Source organism: Ailuropoda melanoleuca, chromosome 1 (assembly GCF_002007445.2).
Source record: "Ailuropoda melanoleuca isolate Jingjing chromosome 1, ASM200744v2, whole genome shotgun sequence".
NCBI lineage: Eukaryota > Metazoa > Chordata > Mammalia > Carnivora > Ursidae > Ailuropoda > Ailuropoda melanoleuca.
This window is the reverse complement of record NC_048218.1, coordinates 76,089,271-76,103,600: the sequence shown is the minus strand read 5'-3', so window position 1 is coordinate 76,103,600 and position 14,330 is coordinate 76,089,271. Positions and strand designations below refer to the sequence as shown.

At 41.4% G+C, this 14,330-nt stretch overlaps 1 protein-coding gene across 8 annotated transcripts in view; it reads left to right on the top strand.

The window, feature by feature from the left end:
- LPP (LIM domain containing preferred translocation partner in lipoma) overlaps positions 1 to 14,330 on the top strand; it is a 655,090-nt gene that overhangs the window by 308,531 nt on the left and 332,229 nt on the right. For 6 of the 8 annotated variants that reach the window (XM_034661250.1, XM_034661240.1, XM_034661255.1 and 3 more), the window contains one exon: positions 5,063 to 5,188. In XM_034661250.1, the coding sequence (XP_034517141.1) occupies positions 5,063 to 5,188 (126 nt within the window). The remainder of the gene's footprint in view (positions 1 to 5,062; positions 5,189 to 14,330) is intronic. The other 2 variants (XM_034661257.1, XM_034661234.1) reach the window with 1 other exon arrangement.

The window sequence follows — 14,330 nt, the reverse complement described above, 5'->3', positions numbered from 1 at the left end:
CACATTAGAAAATTCCACACCCAGGGGCACCTGGGTGGCTCAGTCGGTTGAGCGTCCAACTCTTGATCTCAGCTCAGGTTTTGATCTCAGGGTCTTGAGTTCACGCCCCATGTTGGGCTCAGTGTGGAGTCTACATTAAAAAAAAAAAAAAATCCACACCTGCATTACACTTCCCAGGTGTGATCATGGTACAAGGAGTTCTTAGGAGATGTAAGCCTAAGTATATGGAGGGGAAGTTTCTACAACTTCTTTCAGATGGTTTAGCTGTAATAACAAATGGAATCAATAAATGTATTTGTTACGAGAGAGAGAGAGAGTGAGAGCAAGTAAGTATAGCCTAGTGCTGGCTATTGATGCATCTGGCGGAAAGGTATATGGGTGGAGTTAAACTTTCCTGTGTGTTTAATTTTTTTTTTTTAAATAAAGACCTTTGGATATAAAGAATGAATAAATACGATTGAATAATACTCTTTCCTAACTCATTACTGTCACTCCTTGTCTATTACCTGTAGTGATAAACAGTGCAGTGGATGAGCAGCTACAGTGTAGGCAAAAAGGTCACCCATTTCAAGTCAGAGTCTTGGAAGTAGCCTCCCATGCTATACACTTTTAGTTCTGGGCTCTGCTTTAAAGTCTGTTCTTACATGTTTGCCATGGGGAACTCATGACCCTATAATTCTGCTAGTGGCGCAAAGAATTATGATTTTCCAAGTTATAATAAGCCCCGATTGTGGTTTGGTGAGTTTTTGTCACATACATTTTTATTGAATGAATGAAAATAAGTATCTTATAGAAAATAATATCATGGGTGGCTACCTCATGGGGTTTTTATAGCAGTTAGTGAGTGAAAAGACAGTCACTGGACTGCATTGGTATCGAGCTTCTCGTCCTCTCTTCCCACCTGCACACCCCAGCCACTGCTCTGGTGCCCGCTTCTGCACAGGTATGACCTGACAACACCTCGCCTCAGCCCCAATATCTGTCTCTCACTCTCTGCCCTGACAATCTTCTGCCACCATTTTACTTCTTGGCGTGAGTACAGGGGAGTTTATAACCCATAGGCAACCCTAAACCTGTGGAAAACTGGAGCCTGAGGATTACGTAGCCTCCTTTCATCCCTTAGGTGGGGAGATCTGAGGCATGCTTCCCAGGGCTCCTCAGAACACCCCCGCCCCAGCAGAGTGGAGCCCTAGTTGTCCACAGTGTTGGCCAGCTCATTCTAGCACCTTTGAATTGGCCTTTCCCCCTCCCCTGCTTAAATCTTCCAGCCCTTCAGTCTTGTTTCCTGAGAGTCATTTCCCAAACAAGTGACCTACACACCAGCTTTTGTCTCAGGCCTGTTTTTTGGCAGAACCTGGGCTAAGACACTGGAAATCTCTCTAGTTTGGTCCGAGAGCATGAGAATTGTTATTATTACAGTGACCCCTTAATAGGACGTCATGCAGAATCTAGAAAAATCACTTTAAGCAAAGTGCCAGGGGAATCTTCCTTATTGTTATGGGGCCTTGAGCAGGTGATTATAAGGCTGCAGTGATAGGAAGTTAGGAAAACACATTGCTAAGAGTGTATGATTCTGTGAGTTGGTTAAGACGGTTGCCTCTGGGATCTAGTATAAAGTGTTGAGAGTAGAGGATAGGTCCTGCATCTACAGGTTCCGTAGAGGAGAGGACCAAGAGGAGCACTGATGTAGGAAGTGGCAGGAGTTCCATTAGTCGAACCAAGGCATAAAATAGAGACACTCAAGTGAGAAAGAGACCTGTTCTGATCTATAATGGGGATTGAAATATGGCAGCAGAGCTCTTATCAGAAGGTCAGGCAGGGCAGTAAGGGGCTGGGGGTCTATAGTGCAAAATCCCACAGCACTAGGCTGAGACTTGTTGAATTACGTCAACCTAATAGGAGAAACTAAAAATAAGGAGTAGTCCCAACTTGGAGGGACGAGAGGATAAGGAGGCTGGATACTAACTGAAGCCTTACATGTACAGGCTCGTTAAGCACTATAATTACTTGCTTCATTGTATAGCTCAGGATGACTCCATGACTTTTGAGTCTGTGGTTAGATATCCCAGTACTTAGAGCATGGGCAGTTGATGTACTTTCTACTACAGTTAAAGTACAGATGTTGAAGACCTGATTAAATTCTGTCTCTTTACTGATACCCCAAGGGGACACTTAATGAATGATGCTCCCTTTAAGAAGAAGAATAATTAACAATAGCTATATTATTCATATTAATTTATAGTTACTGGTTACTATAATTAATGCTATTTAAGAAAATGATCATAATTATAGCACTTTACAGTTTACAAAGTATTTTCCCATCCATTTTCTTATCTGAATCTTGTAACATCCCTCTGGCTTAGGTAGGGCAGGTGAGGGGGAGGAAACTATGGCCCAGAGAAGAATTGAACCAATCCCCCACCCTTACCGATATAGTATGCTGTCTGTGACGCTACGGAAATACACATAGGAGAATCAGATTCACATAGTTCTCAGTTGCCTTCCCAAACACCAATGTCCCACCTTTCCATGTTGTACCAGGACCCATTCCCCAGAATGTTTACATGAATGTTAAGTTTTAAAGGGATTTTATTCCTTATACTACTGCCATATTTCATAGTTAGTACTTCTGAGTGGGATAAGGATGAAATTACCTCTGATAGTGGGATTAGCACTCTGAAACATATCTTCCTAGGACAGAGACCCATGGGCCTTGTAGGGCTTGGTCAAACTGGAAATTCAGAGTCTGAGAAGATATAACCCACCTGCTATTATTACTATTTTCCATTTTTGGCTATGGCAAGAGAGCAGAGGAAAATCTCTCAATTTTCTCAAGGGCAATCTACAAATCTGGGCCATACAGCATGGGATATACAGACAGACATAAGTGTGCGCACACCACGCTGGGATTCTGATCCCCTTTCTAGAACCTATTCTGTTCCAATGCCCCTGTCATACCTCTAGCTGCATTCACCCAAAAGATGTGGATATGAAGAAGGTTGCTGACTGGACCTGTGGCAGAGTCTGTCATTACTCGTTCATTTATTTACTCAAAGAATTTCTTGAACACTTCCATGGATGAGGACCTGAATAAGATTCTGGGGAAACAGTGAGGAGCAAAATGGATAAAATCCTGTCCTTATGTAGTGTGTGTTTTCTTGGGCAGACTGACAATAGACGGCCAAATACATAGAAAAGGCACTGTTAGATGATGACAGATATTATGAGAAAAATACACGAAATGGGGTGAGGGGTCAGAGTGCAAGGATCATAGAAATACACTCAGAACCAGAAAATGACAAGGAGGCTGCTTTAGGTAATAGGATAAACATTACCCCTATTCACAGAGGGCTCACAAGGAAGGATGTCTCACTGCCTCTGGGACCCACAACGGTCTATGCTTGGCTCTGTGGGGCTGGGCCATGACTTCATAGATGTTGATGCTATCAGGGTGCCTGGGACAGATCAGGTCCAGGGGGATAAACTCACGTAAGCTAAATTCACAAGAGACTGACAGACACACCAGATCCTATTTGGTCTGTTTTCTGCAGAGACTTAAATTTTAAGTTCCAGGAGTCAGGAAAGGTGGGTTGGTGAGCAGACTACTAGAGGAAAAGGAATGAGTGGTATTAATACTATTATGCTACTGTTACCCGATGTAGCACGCACACTAACAAGATACATTACTTAGAGGAGTGTAAGATTTAATATTAGCTTAGCAGGGTACCCTTTCTGTTGTAGCTGAAGATATTCTGGTTTCTTGGCCAATGCTTTTTCTAAACTCTTTCACACACTATCCTGATATTTAATGGCCTTAGATAAGTTTAACAGAGTTGATTAGATTACACCAATTTCCCATTATTTCATTTTGATTGGGTCTTGCTATAGACACTTTGGAGATAATTATATATATATATATATATATATAAATATATATGTAATTTTACTTATTTGTCAGAGAGAGAGTGAGAGAGAGCATAAGCAGGGGGAAGGGCAGACAGACAGATAGACAGGCTCCCTGTTGAGCAAGGAACCTGATGCAGGGCTTGATCCCAGGACCCCAGGATCATGACCTGAGCCGAAGGCAGAAGCTTAACCAACTGAGCCTCCCAGGAGCCCCAACACTTTGGTTTCTTGATGGAGTCATAAGAAACACTCTCAATACTGTCCACAATCAGTATTACTTTGTCATCTTAAAAGACGATTTTAACTCACCCTGCTTCCAAATCTAAAGACCATCTCAGTTTTTGTTTCCTTGCCTTAAGCTCTAGGCAGACTGTTTGCTGGTTTTCCCCAAGCCTGCTCATGATTCCTGGGAATGCCATTGTGACATTGTCTTGCCCTCTACTCACCCCCTGTGCTTCGGAGCGCAGGTGGGGGTCAGCGCTTGTGATAACATGTGGTACTGACATGTGAAGTCCAGAGATCTCTGGCTGCATAACCAGTGACCACTGCCACATGCTTCCTCTGCAGCCCCTTGGCTAGAACTCTGAGCGGACCCATTCTAGTGCACTTTGAAGTTGCATTGCTTGGAATGCACTGTGTCTCTCTCACAGACACATCTGACGCCCACACTTAACCCACTGATTCCTCTTCCTAGACCATCAGACTCCCGCCTGTTCCCCTTCCTGCTCCAGCTCAAATGCTGCCATTCTATGTGATGGTTTCTGAACACAAAGAATTTGTAATGCCTCCCCAGTTGGATCTGTTCCTTCAGCCCAGGAGTGGAGACATTTCTTTCCTTTTACTTGTAAACTCATCAAAAAAAAGCCTCTAATGGATGTGATTTTAGGCAAATCACTTAATATCTTTCAGTTTTCTTATTTGTCAAAACAGGATAATTCTACTTCAGATTTTGTAAAAGATAAAATGAATGAAGTGCAGAAAAGCTTGGACAAAGCCACACTGTAACTTGAGAGATTTGCACACAGGCTGATATCACTAGATACTGGAAATGTTTTTTTGTTTTTGTTTTTGGTTTTTGTTTTTTTGTGTTATTTGTGTGGTTTTTTTGTTTGTTTGTTTCTTTGTTTTTTGGGTAACATGTCTCTGTTGCTTCTAGCAGGGAAATCCTGGAGGCAAGACCCTTGAGGAGAGACGTTCTAGCCTGGATGCTGAGATAGACTCGCTGACTAGCATCTTGGCTGACCTTGAGTGCAGCTCCCCCTACAAGCCTCGGCCCCCACAGGTAAGAGCCCTCTGTGAACGTGTCCACGCTGCCAACCCCAGGGAGGCCACGGCGACCTGAGCGAACAGGCCGTATCTTGTTGCCCTTCCATTCTTTTTTGATCTTCTCAGAGTCAGTGTTCTACATTGTCATTTTTGTTTTTTTAATATCAACGTATGCTAGTTGACAAACTTCAATTGAATTTGTGAGTATTTTTTTAAAGGAACACAAGAATGTTATAGAAAAATATTGTGAAAACTAAACCTGCTCTTACTTTATCGCCCTGTACCTTTTCTGGCTTTCCCTCTGAGGGCTATTTTGTTATGTGTTGGCAGAGTCTTCACAAATATGCTTTAGCACGGCGAGGTTCAAGTTAAAGTGAGGGCTGCGTCTTCTGTACAGAGACCCTTTATGTTGGAGATGGAGGTGGCTTCTATTTTGGGTGTTTGTTGTAAGTAATGCTCTGAGGGACATGTCCCTGTCCATTTTCCTTGGAGTTCCTTCCCCGTCTCCGATGCCTCAGGGTGGGATTTCTACATCGAGGAGCACGACTTGTTTTACTTTTCTTTCCAAAGCTGGTGAACAGCTTATAGTGGCATCGACACTTTGGAAAAGTGTATTTCTCCTCCATCTCACCAGAGTTAGTGATAGCAATTAGGATCTGTATTTTAAGCGCAAGCGGAGCCCTCTCATTAGCTCTTCTGTTCATTTCTGTGCTTACTCTGGAGCTTGGCCATTTCTCTGCTCCTCAGTTTATTACCTGCATCGCAGAAGCTGATCTCCCCCTGCTGTGGGTCATCGTGTCTCTCTCGGGTCTCGAGGAGGACACAGCAGATCTATTCGAGGGCTTCTGGGTCCTCAGAAGACAGCCAGCAGAGCTCTAGGTGCAGACATGGGCCTGGCACTGTCATCACTGTTGTTTGACTCGTGTGATGTTTGCTTGACTACGTGATAGTGCATCCGGCACCCTGGCTCTCGTGCTGGCTCTTGAACAGCAGCTCCTGTGTTCACAGTGGTTTCTTTCACGAGCTAAAAGCCAGCCCTGCCTCTCTGCTGTCAGTCATTTCCACACGCAAGATGGCAGTGCTTTCCTCGTTAGACATATTCCCATGACCCCTTCACGTAATGGGGCCGTCAGCCGCGTGGAGGCACAAGGTGAAACACCAGAGCTCCACCGGGCCTGCCCGTGGTGAAAGTGCGTTTCACTGCTGTCAGCGTGCCCTGGGCGGCTTGTATGGAGCAGGCGCTCTGGTCTGTTGGGGGAACTGCTGGGAGAAGGAAAGTGAGCCGTTGAAAGGGAGGAAAAAGAGAACCGCGCTGCCATCTTCCAAGAGCCCGTGGTTTTAGAAGTCATGCTCTGGCAGATACGGTAGAAGAACGTGAACGTGGCAGGCTCTGAGAAGGTGTGTCAGAGAACCTGCCTGTTCAGCTGGAGGGAGGGGGGCACTGCATGTTGGGGGCCAGAAGGGAGAAGAGCCTGAGCTGGAAAGCAGGAAGGTCCAGGGTGCTGTCAGGGCACTGCGAGCCGCTGGGTGGCTGCAGAGGACGCCCCTGAAGGTTTGGAGTGGCTCGAGGACCACAAGGTTCCCTACCGACAGCCTGTGGACCCCGTGGAAGGCCAGATTAACATTCTGTCCTGTCATTTATAAAGATAATGGGGAATAGTTGAAGGTTCTCAAGCAGGGGAAAATTACAATTCATTCTAGAAAAAAACACGAACAAAAACACAGAAACAAGACCAACGCTGGAAAGATGCCAGAGGATGAGCCCAAGTCAAAGAATTATTCTTCAACGAGCCTTGCTTACTTCATCGCTCCTGGCCAATGTTTGACGTTAAACATTTTCTCTTATTCCCCCCAGCACATACCTCAAGCCCAGTGTCTCAGGATAGCGAGACCACTGACTTTACAGCTGGACTCACCTGTCTTATGCTCAAATACTTCTATAACCCCCCACACCGGCCCGCCCTTTTTGTAATAGGGCTTATCTTTAGGTGTGTTTTTTTTTTTTTAAATCGCCTAAATTTTTATACCCTAGTATATACTAGGGAGATTCTGCTTAGAGGTTCTTGCTTAATATAGCTTTCATTCTTGAAGGCTCTGTCTGTGCATGCCTCCCATAAATCTCTGCATTTTAATGGGTCATTCAACATCTACATTTCTGTTTGAGCCGTCGTACTGTGCACACAAACTCATAATCACAGATATTTGGGCAGTACTTTACTGATTGTAAAGCACTTCCATGTATGTTCTCACTTGAGTAGAAACAGATGCCTCAACTCTGAGATATAGAAGGTGTGCTTAGTTTGTGGCTGAGGAAACAAAGATGAGGCAGGTAAGGGACATATCTCAGGACATAACAGCCGGACCTTGACTTTTTTGTGTGTTTGGTTTTAAGTTCCAGAACAAGAATGAGGATGCCAGGATTTTTTTTGTTTTTATTTTAATTTTTAATTTTTAATTTTTTTTTAACCAATGACAAAACTATGAAATCAGTCATAGGAGTAACAGTATCCCTTACGTATGGCTTTCTCATAAAAAATAAAACATTTAGAAGGTTAAAAAAACTAATAATGGTAACCTTTACATAGAAGAAGTTGAGGGTTGGGAGAAAATCTACTTTCAATATGCCTGTTCCATTCAGAAATTAAAGAGGGCTCCTTTCTAACTTTTTTTTTTTTATTATTCTGATTTAGGAAAGCAAGGGTTAATTGAGAGACACATCTCATTCCTCTGAATTATCTTCACTCTGGTAGAACTGAATTAGACGTGTTAGTATTTATTGGTTAACATAATTATATGCTGTGAGAACAATAATCACACGTTTAAAATATTAAAAAAAAATATGTGCCAAGAGAAGATGATATCTGCAGGAGACTGTGTTGTGTTGTAATTAAAAGGTACTTGGAAAGTCCTAGAAATGTAGACTATTAATGCCCAACTTTGATGTTTCCATTTTTGATACAAAGCAAATTGCAAAATCTGTTGAGTCACCTGACTACTTAAAGTAAGCTAGTAGGTTTCTGATTTCTCATTATTTAAACATGTGCTGTATGCTTCCCCAAGCCCACCTCTGAATCACCTTTGTTAGCCTGCTTTGACTCATGGATCTAAGGGAAAATGATGATATATGTGAAGTATTTGCAGAGTGAGAGGTCCAAAGGAGCTCTATAACTTCAAAAAGTGTCTGAGCTATTAAAAATATATCTTATGGGACATTTTCTTTCTTTTTCCAAGGGAATCATTCGTGCTCTCAGATTTCCCAGCTTTAGTTCGGTGTGCTTTTTTATCCATTTTTTAATTTGGGAAATTTGGCTTCATTCTACATATTCGTTCACTCACCTAACATTTATTGAGATCCCACTGTGGATTAGGCATTGGAAACATAAAGATCAGCATCAACATTTCCTTGCTCTAGAGTAATTTCTGGTCTTAGAGAAGAGATAAGCACATAAACAATTGGAAAGGACACCAAAGAAGCACTTCCCTCTGCTACTTGAAATTATCATGTGACTCACCAGATGTTGAAATTGTTGAAAAATCAAAAATAGGAATATCAGCGTTATACTTATATACCTTTCTAGGGAAGTGTCAGGGGGGACATCATGGAGCATTTGAGTTTTCTTGGCTGCCTATGTCATGGGAAAGACATGGGATTCAGGGTACCAGAAAAACAGGAATGAGGAAGTCCAGGAATGTTGAATGTGAATGCCTTGTTTGAGGAATGAGTTAGGTCCTTTCTGACATACAGGATATGTGGAATGCAAAGGGGAATGGTAGATGAAGAAATCACCTGTACTTAATACCTAGGTATCCCTCTTGATGCCTCTTAGAGGAGGAATGGGCAGTACGGGGAGGGGCAGAGATAGCAATAGTGCTTCTGGCTACAGTGGGATTGGGGGTAATTTTTTAAATGAATTTTATAATGTAAAAATATACATTTGTGACACTGCACAGAGTTATGCAATGAAACTACCTTAGTGTTTGAAACTAAAATTTCTAATCATTTTAAAATGCGTGCATTAGGAAAGAGTTTTAGAGGAGCAGCTGTGAGAAGGTCAGAGGTGGTTATGGAGTGAATCACAGACCCAGTATGATCATAGAGTATCCGAGCTTAAGAGAGCTCTTGAGGTCATGTAGCCCAACACTTACTTTATAGAAGGAAAGTTTTTCCCCAGAGAGGGAAAGAATATTGTTCAATGAGGCTCAGTTAGAGGCGAGATGAATGGTTCTCTTTTTCCTGAACCATGCTATAATGGTTCTCTGTGGATGATAACCACAACCAAGGGACAGTGTGGTTCTTTTTAGCATCTCAATTAGTTTATTCCACAGTGTCTCTCTTTTGTGGTACTTTCCCTAAAAATATGTCTTGGAAACATAACAAAGGAGGAGATAAAGAACATACCTCAAAGGTAAACAGAAAATTTATGACCATATAGCATCTGTGAGTTAGTAGATAACCTGACCTTACCCACTGAGCATCATTTCTGGGTAGAAGTGCAGCTATGCTAGGGTTCAATTGTAATTCTGTCAATTTCTTAGAAGACAAAGGATAAATCATGAGTTTTTTTCCCCCTTCTCTTAGCAGAGGCATAGCTAGAGCGCTGGTCTTCTAATCTCTAGTACAAAACTGCCTCTTCTTCCCACAAGAAGTTGGGTAGCATTGGAGCTGGTCCCTAGGTGACCTGGAAAAACTTTCAGATATTTTATATTACTAGTTCATGGTACCTGGGGATTTAGTAACTTTTGAATCAAGTCACTTTTGAATTGATCGAATGTGGTTTCCCTATCCTCATTTATGCTAGTATGAAAATGTTGGACAGATTTTGGGCATAAGGATGGGGCTGGGCATAGTTTGAGAGTTTAGACTCCAAATTTGCCAGGAAGAAGATTACGGTCTTCTCCATTCCATGTGCTCACCTCTCTGGGAAGAGCTTCATTTGTGAGAACTATGCCATCACCAGGCTGAGCTGCCTTTTCTTTGTTTCTAAGATGGGCATGGTAACTACAGTGACTTCCCTTTGGCAGAGATGCAGTATTATTCTAGAACTACAAGAAATAAGATGTTCGCGCAAAGCAACCAACCTTTCACACGATTCTTCCCATTTTGCTTTGGGATTGTTAGCTTGTGTTGCTTTAAAGCTTTGGGTCTTTGAAGATTTGGAGCTCATCATTTCTGCATGCTGTTTACCCTGGAAATGGCATATTTATCTTCCTAATTTAAGGCATTTAAAAATGACTGTAACTTCTTAGTCTATTTGGAAACAGAACATACATGCTGTTTGGTCACATGGACACAATTTAATTGCAATCCCTGGGCTCCCACACTAAGTTCTTTGCATAGAGCAATAATCTGTGAGGCCAACTGAGAAAGTATTTCAGGTGTGTGCGTGTTGTATGGAAGGCTGTTTATTAGGAATTCACGTGGCCCGAGGGCTTGGAGACAGTGTAATCAGGGTGGAGTCTGGTGGTGCCACGGATCTGCAATTCTCTTGTGCTCCCTGTTCTAGCTTGCAAAAGCCATGAGCAGCTGCAGGGGAGATTAATTAGTAATTAAATTTTTAATATTTCATATTATTCAGTGCAACCCAAACATGCAGGCCACTGGGGGATGAAAGCTGAGGCACACTGACACTCTGCTGGGATGTGGGCTATCCCTGCACGCTGGGACCTGGTGGGTTCTTTGTTGGGTCTCTGGAGAATTGAGACACGAACTGGGTCTTATGCTGTTTGAGAAAGGGAATAGGTGTGGACAGTGTTGGCTTCCTTTTCCTATATTCTCCTGGGAAAACCTTGGGAGCATGCTGTGATTTGCTAGAGAAAAGAAACACTGGAGTTGTCGCTATGTCTGCACTGTCTGTTTACTAATAGCTTTCTTTGAAAGCTATGGGAAAAGTTGAAACACTGTAGAAACCTCACATATATATATAAGAGATGAACTGGAGTACAATAAAATGTGTGGAAATACCACTTGAGAAGAAACACAGATCTTATTATTTGCACTGTCCGCGTTGAGAAGATCGGGTTTATTTTGAATTAGTTTGTACCTGCTAGAAAACTTCAGCAGTGAAATAACAACTTGATGGGGGTGGAGGAGTGGTTAGCTGACTCAGACCTGCATGCCAAGAGTTTGATGACGGGCAATTAATTTTTAGATTGTATATAATTGCATCTCAATAACATTTATACCTCCTCCATTTTTTTTTTTAGAAGGTGATGCTTTTGTTTGTGTCATACGTGACAAATAATAATAAAGTTAGCTTTTAATCTTTGTTTTGAGTGCCGTGAAAATAGAACATTTTCAGAGTGGAAATTTAGGCCAAAAATATACCTTGGATTGCACCTCTACAGAACTTTGGCAGACAAATGTCCATTTCACCTGCCCCAGTTTAAGAATGTGCTCCCGGTGTAGGCTGTAGGTTAGCTCCTAGCAGTGATGGGAGAGGGAGCCGAGCAGGTTGCTGCTGCTGAGTACCATGGAGAAGCCAGGCCTGCTAGAGCCTGGGGCGGATGGGGGGGTCATCTCTGGCACCTTGGTCTTGGTCCCGGGGGGTAGCCTTTAACCTATTTCTTTGCCATACCTGGGTGGGTCCTTGGCTCAGAGATGATTGTCTTATATTACACCAAATCTCTCAATCCAGGACTTGGTTTAAAAAGAAACACACAAAGCCAGCTGTTGATTTTCTCCCATTTTCTAACAGCATCTTAGTGAAAATGATTAACTCTGTGTCCATGCAGAAGCACACACTGCATTTGTAAAATTAAAGAGCTTTCTTGTCAGGACTGGTTTCCCTGTTTCTTTCCTCCTCTCCCACTGTTTAAGTATTTATTTTGCAAGTAGCTTTGGTCTAAAACCCCATGTGCCCCCCGCACCTTTTTTTTTTTTTCTCAATTTGAAAAGAAAATAAACAACAAATTACAAATCCAGCTATATTTTTTACTTAAGATGATTAGACCTTACCATGGCAAGTACATAAGAATATTGAGTTTTAAGAGAAAAAGGCAAACCTCAGATAAGATATGGTCATTGTTTTTGTCCATTTTGATACCCATTTCCTTTATATGCTTCATAGCCAAACTAAAGTATAATGATGATAATGATGGTCTCTCTAGACAGAAGGTTGGAGGTGGTTAATAACCATTCCTACATATCACCATTTGTCATGGTGAGTAACTGGTCTGTCCTCCATGCAAAATATCACATTGGACTATAACTGCTAAGGTCCTTTTCACACTGTGGAAAAACTACCAAGGAAGTCATGCATTGCGTTTCAGGGAATCTATTAATTACAAACATAGAACCATAGTGTGTTGTGTTTCATGGTTTGAGCATCCATATTTCGTTATAAAATTCTAACCTGGAGTTTTATTTGAAATAAAAGATACCAACTGGGCAAATACTTGTATTGAATCAGCCAGTATAGATTTCACTAGTAAGTACAGACAGGGCCACTTGCGAATTTTGGAATTTGTCTCTCTGTTTTTGTCGCTGGGCCATCCCCTCCATGTGCCCCTCAGTTATGCTGTCATATCAGAGTTCAAGGCCACAGAAGGGAATTGGATTGGTTTTGCTCTGCTGAATCACACATTGCTTAAATGTAAAGTAAGACATCTTACGACGGCACTCACAGAGTATACCTTACTGAGACCAGATAAAAGTGTGTGATGCCTTAAGCTTGAACAGCAAAGAAACAATTGTGATAAATACCAGACTGTGAAGTCCTTGAGACAAGATTATCTTTTGTTTCCTGGCACACAAGAGGCAGACAAATTCATATTTACTGCCTAAATGAGTAAATGTTGTCATCGGGTCCAGTAATGATGTAAGTATCCACACCCTCGAGGTCTGCCAGAGAATCCAGTCTAGATTTGACATCCGGCTAGTGCATAGCAAAGGTACTGTTGCTTTCTGATTTTTATGTAGTGGGCATGTATTTGCATCAATACAAAATAAGTTCAACTGAGGCAAATGAGATTTGTTAAGGACAGCTTACTGATGGGTACTGATTCAGCTAGAATTTCTAGCTTTATCCCCTGGATTGCCTTTTGACACTTGAAGGCAGTGCACTTGGTTGAGAAGATGATATTATCTTAGGTTATAATTCAATACAATACCATTTTCTTATTATTGGGATGGTATAAAAAATAAACATCAAGTTATTTTCTGTATCCTCTTTAGAATTGCAGAAACGAGAAAACCTTTCTCTTACTCCATGTTTCCTAATACAAAGATCAATGTGATAAATTCTTTGAATTCAGTGATAGGGGACAAAAGTTACCTGAATGATGAACTGATAGATATTTCCTTTCTTCAGGAAAAAAAATGCAGAATTATCATATGACTCTTTTGCTTGGGTTTCTGTGATTCATCTTTTCCTTCCTTTACCACATTGTTTCTGATACCTCCTGACCAATATTTGAAATGTCATAAATATATGCCAGTTACAAGCCATTTCAAAACTAATGACTTTCCTAAATCTAACTCATGCTTTTTAAATGAACATAAGTTCTGTATGTATGTACGCATGTGCGCCCATAAACATCCTTAAAAATATGTAAACTTCAGACTTTTTAAAAAAGAGATCATTTAATTCTAAATGGATTCTTTGCTTATACTGACGGTAAACAATGGCTCCATTAAAGTAACATATTTGCTGGCATAAATAAAATATAAGATTTAAAGTGGGCTAAAGAGATAGAATATTTATTTGTCTCTTTTAAGAAATGTGGTGTTTCAGAAAGCTTAAAGGACTAGTAGTCATATGCATGAGGCCATTACCTGAATCGTTTGTGAGGTGTTTTAAACTCTTCCTAATTTCATCTTGATATTGTACTACTTATATGAAAATATTGGAAAATGCTGCTTCCTAGATGTTTCGAGATGTGCTAAGCTCCTTAGCAATAAGGAATCTTCTTGGCTGTCTCTACTACCCAACCTACACAACGTGATGTTTTATTTCCCAAATGGCCAACTTATGTTAAATTGATCCCTACCCAAGCAGTCAAAGTCAGGAAACGGTTTTTATAAACAGCATCCTGGATGACATAATATTCTATGTAATATTAATTTTAGGGCTCCTTTTCTCATCAGCCAGCCTAGCATAGCTAAAAGTTACGATGTTTAACTTTGTTTATGGGCAAGTCTATTTTTACAGTCACTTGCG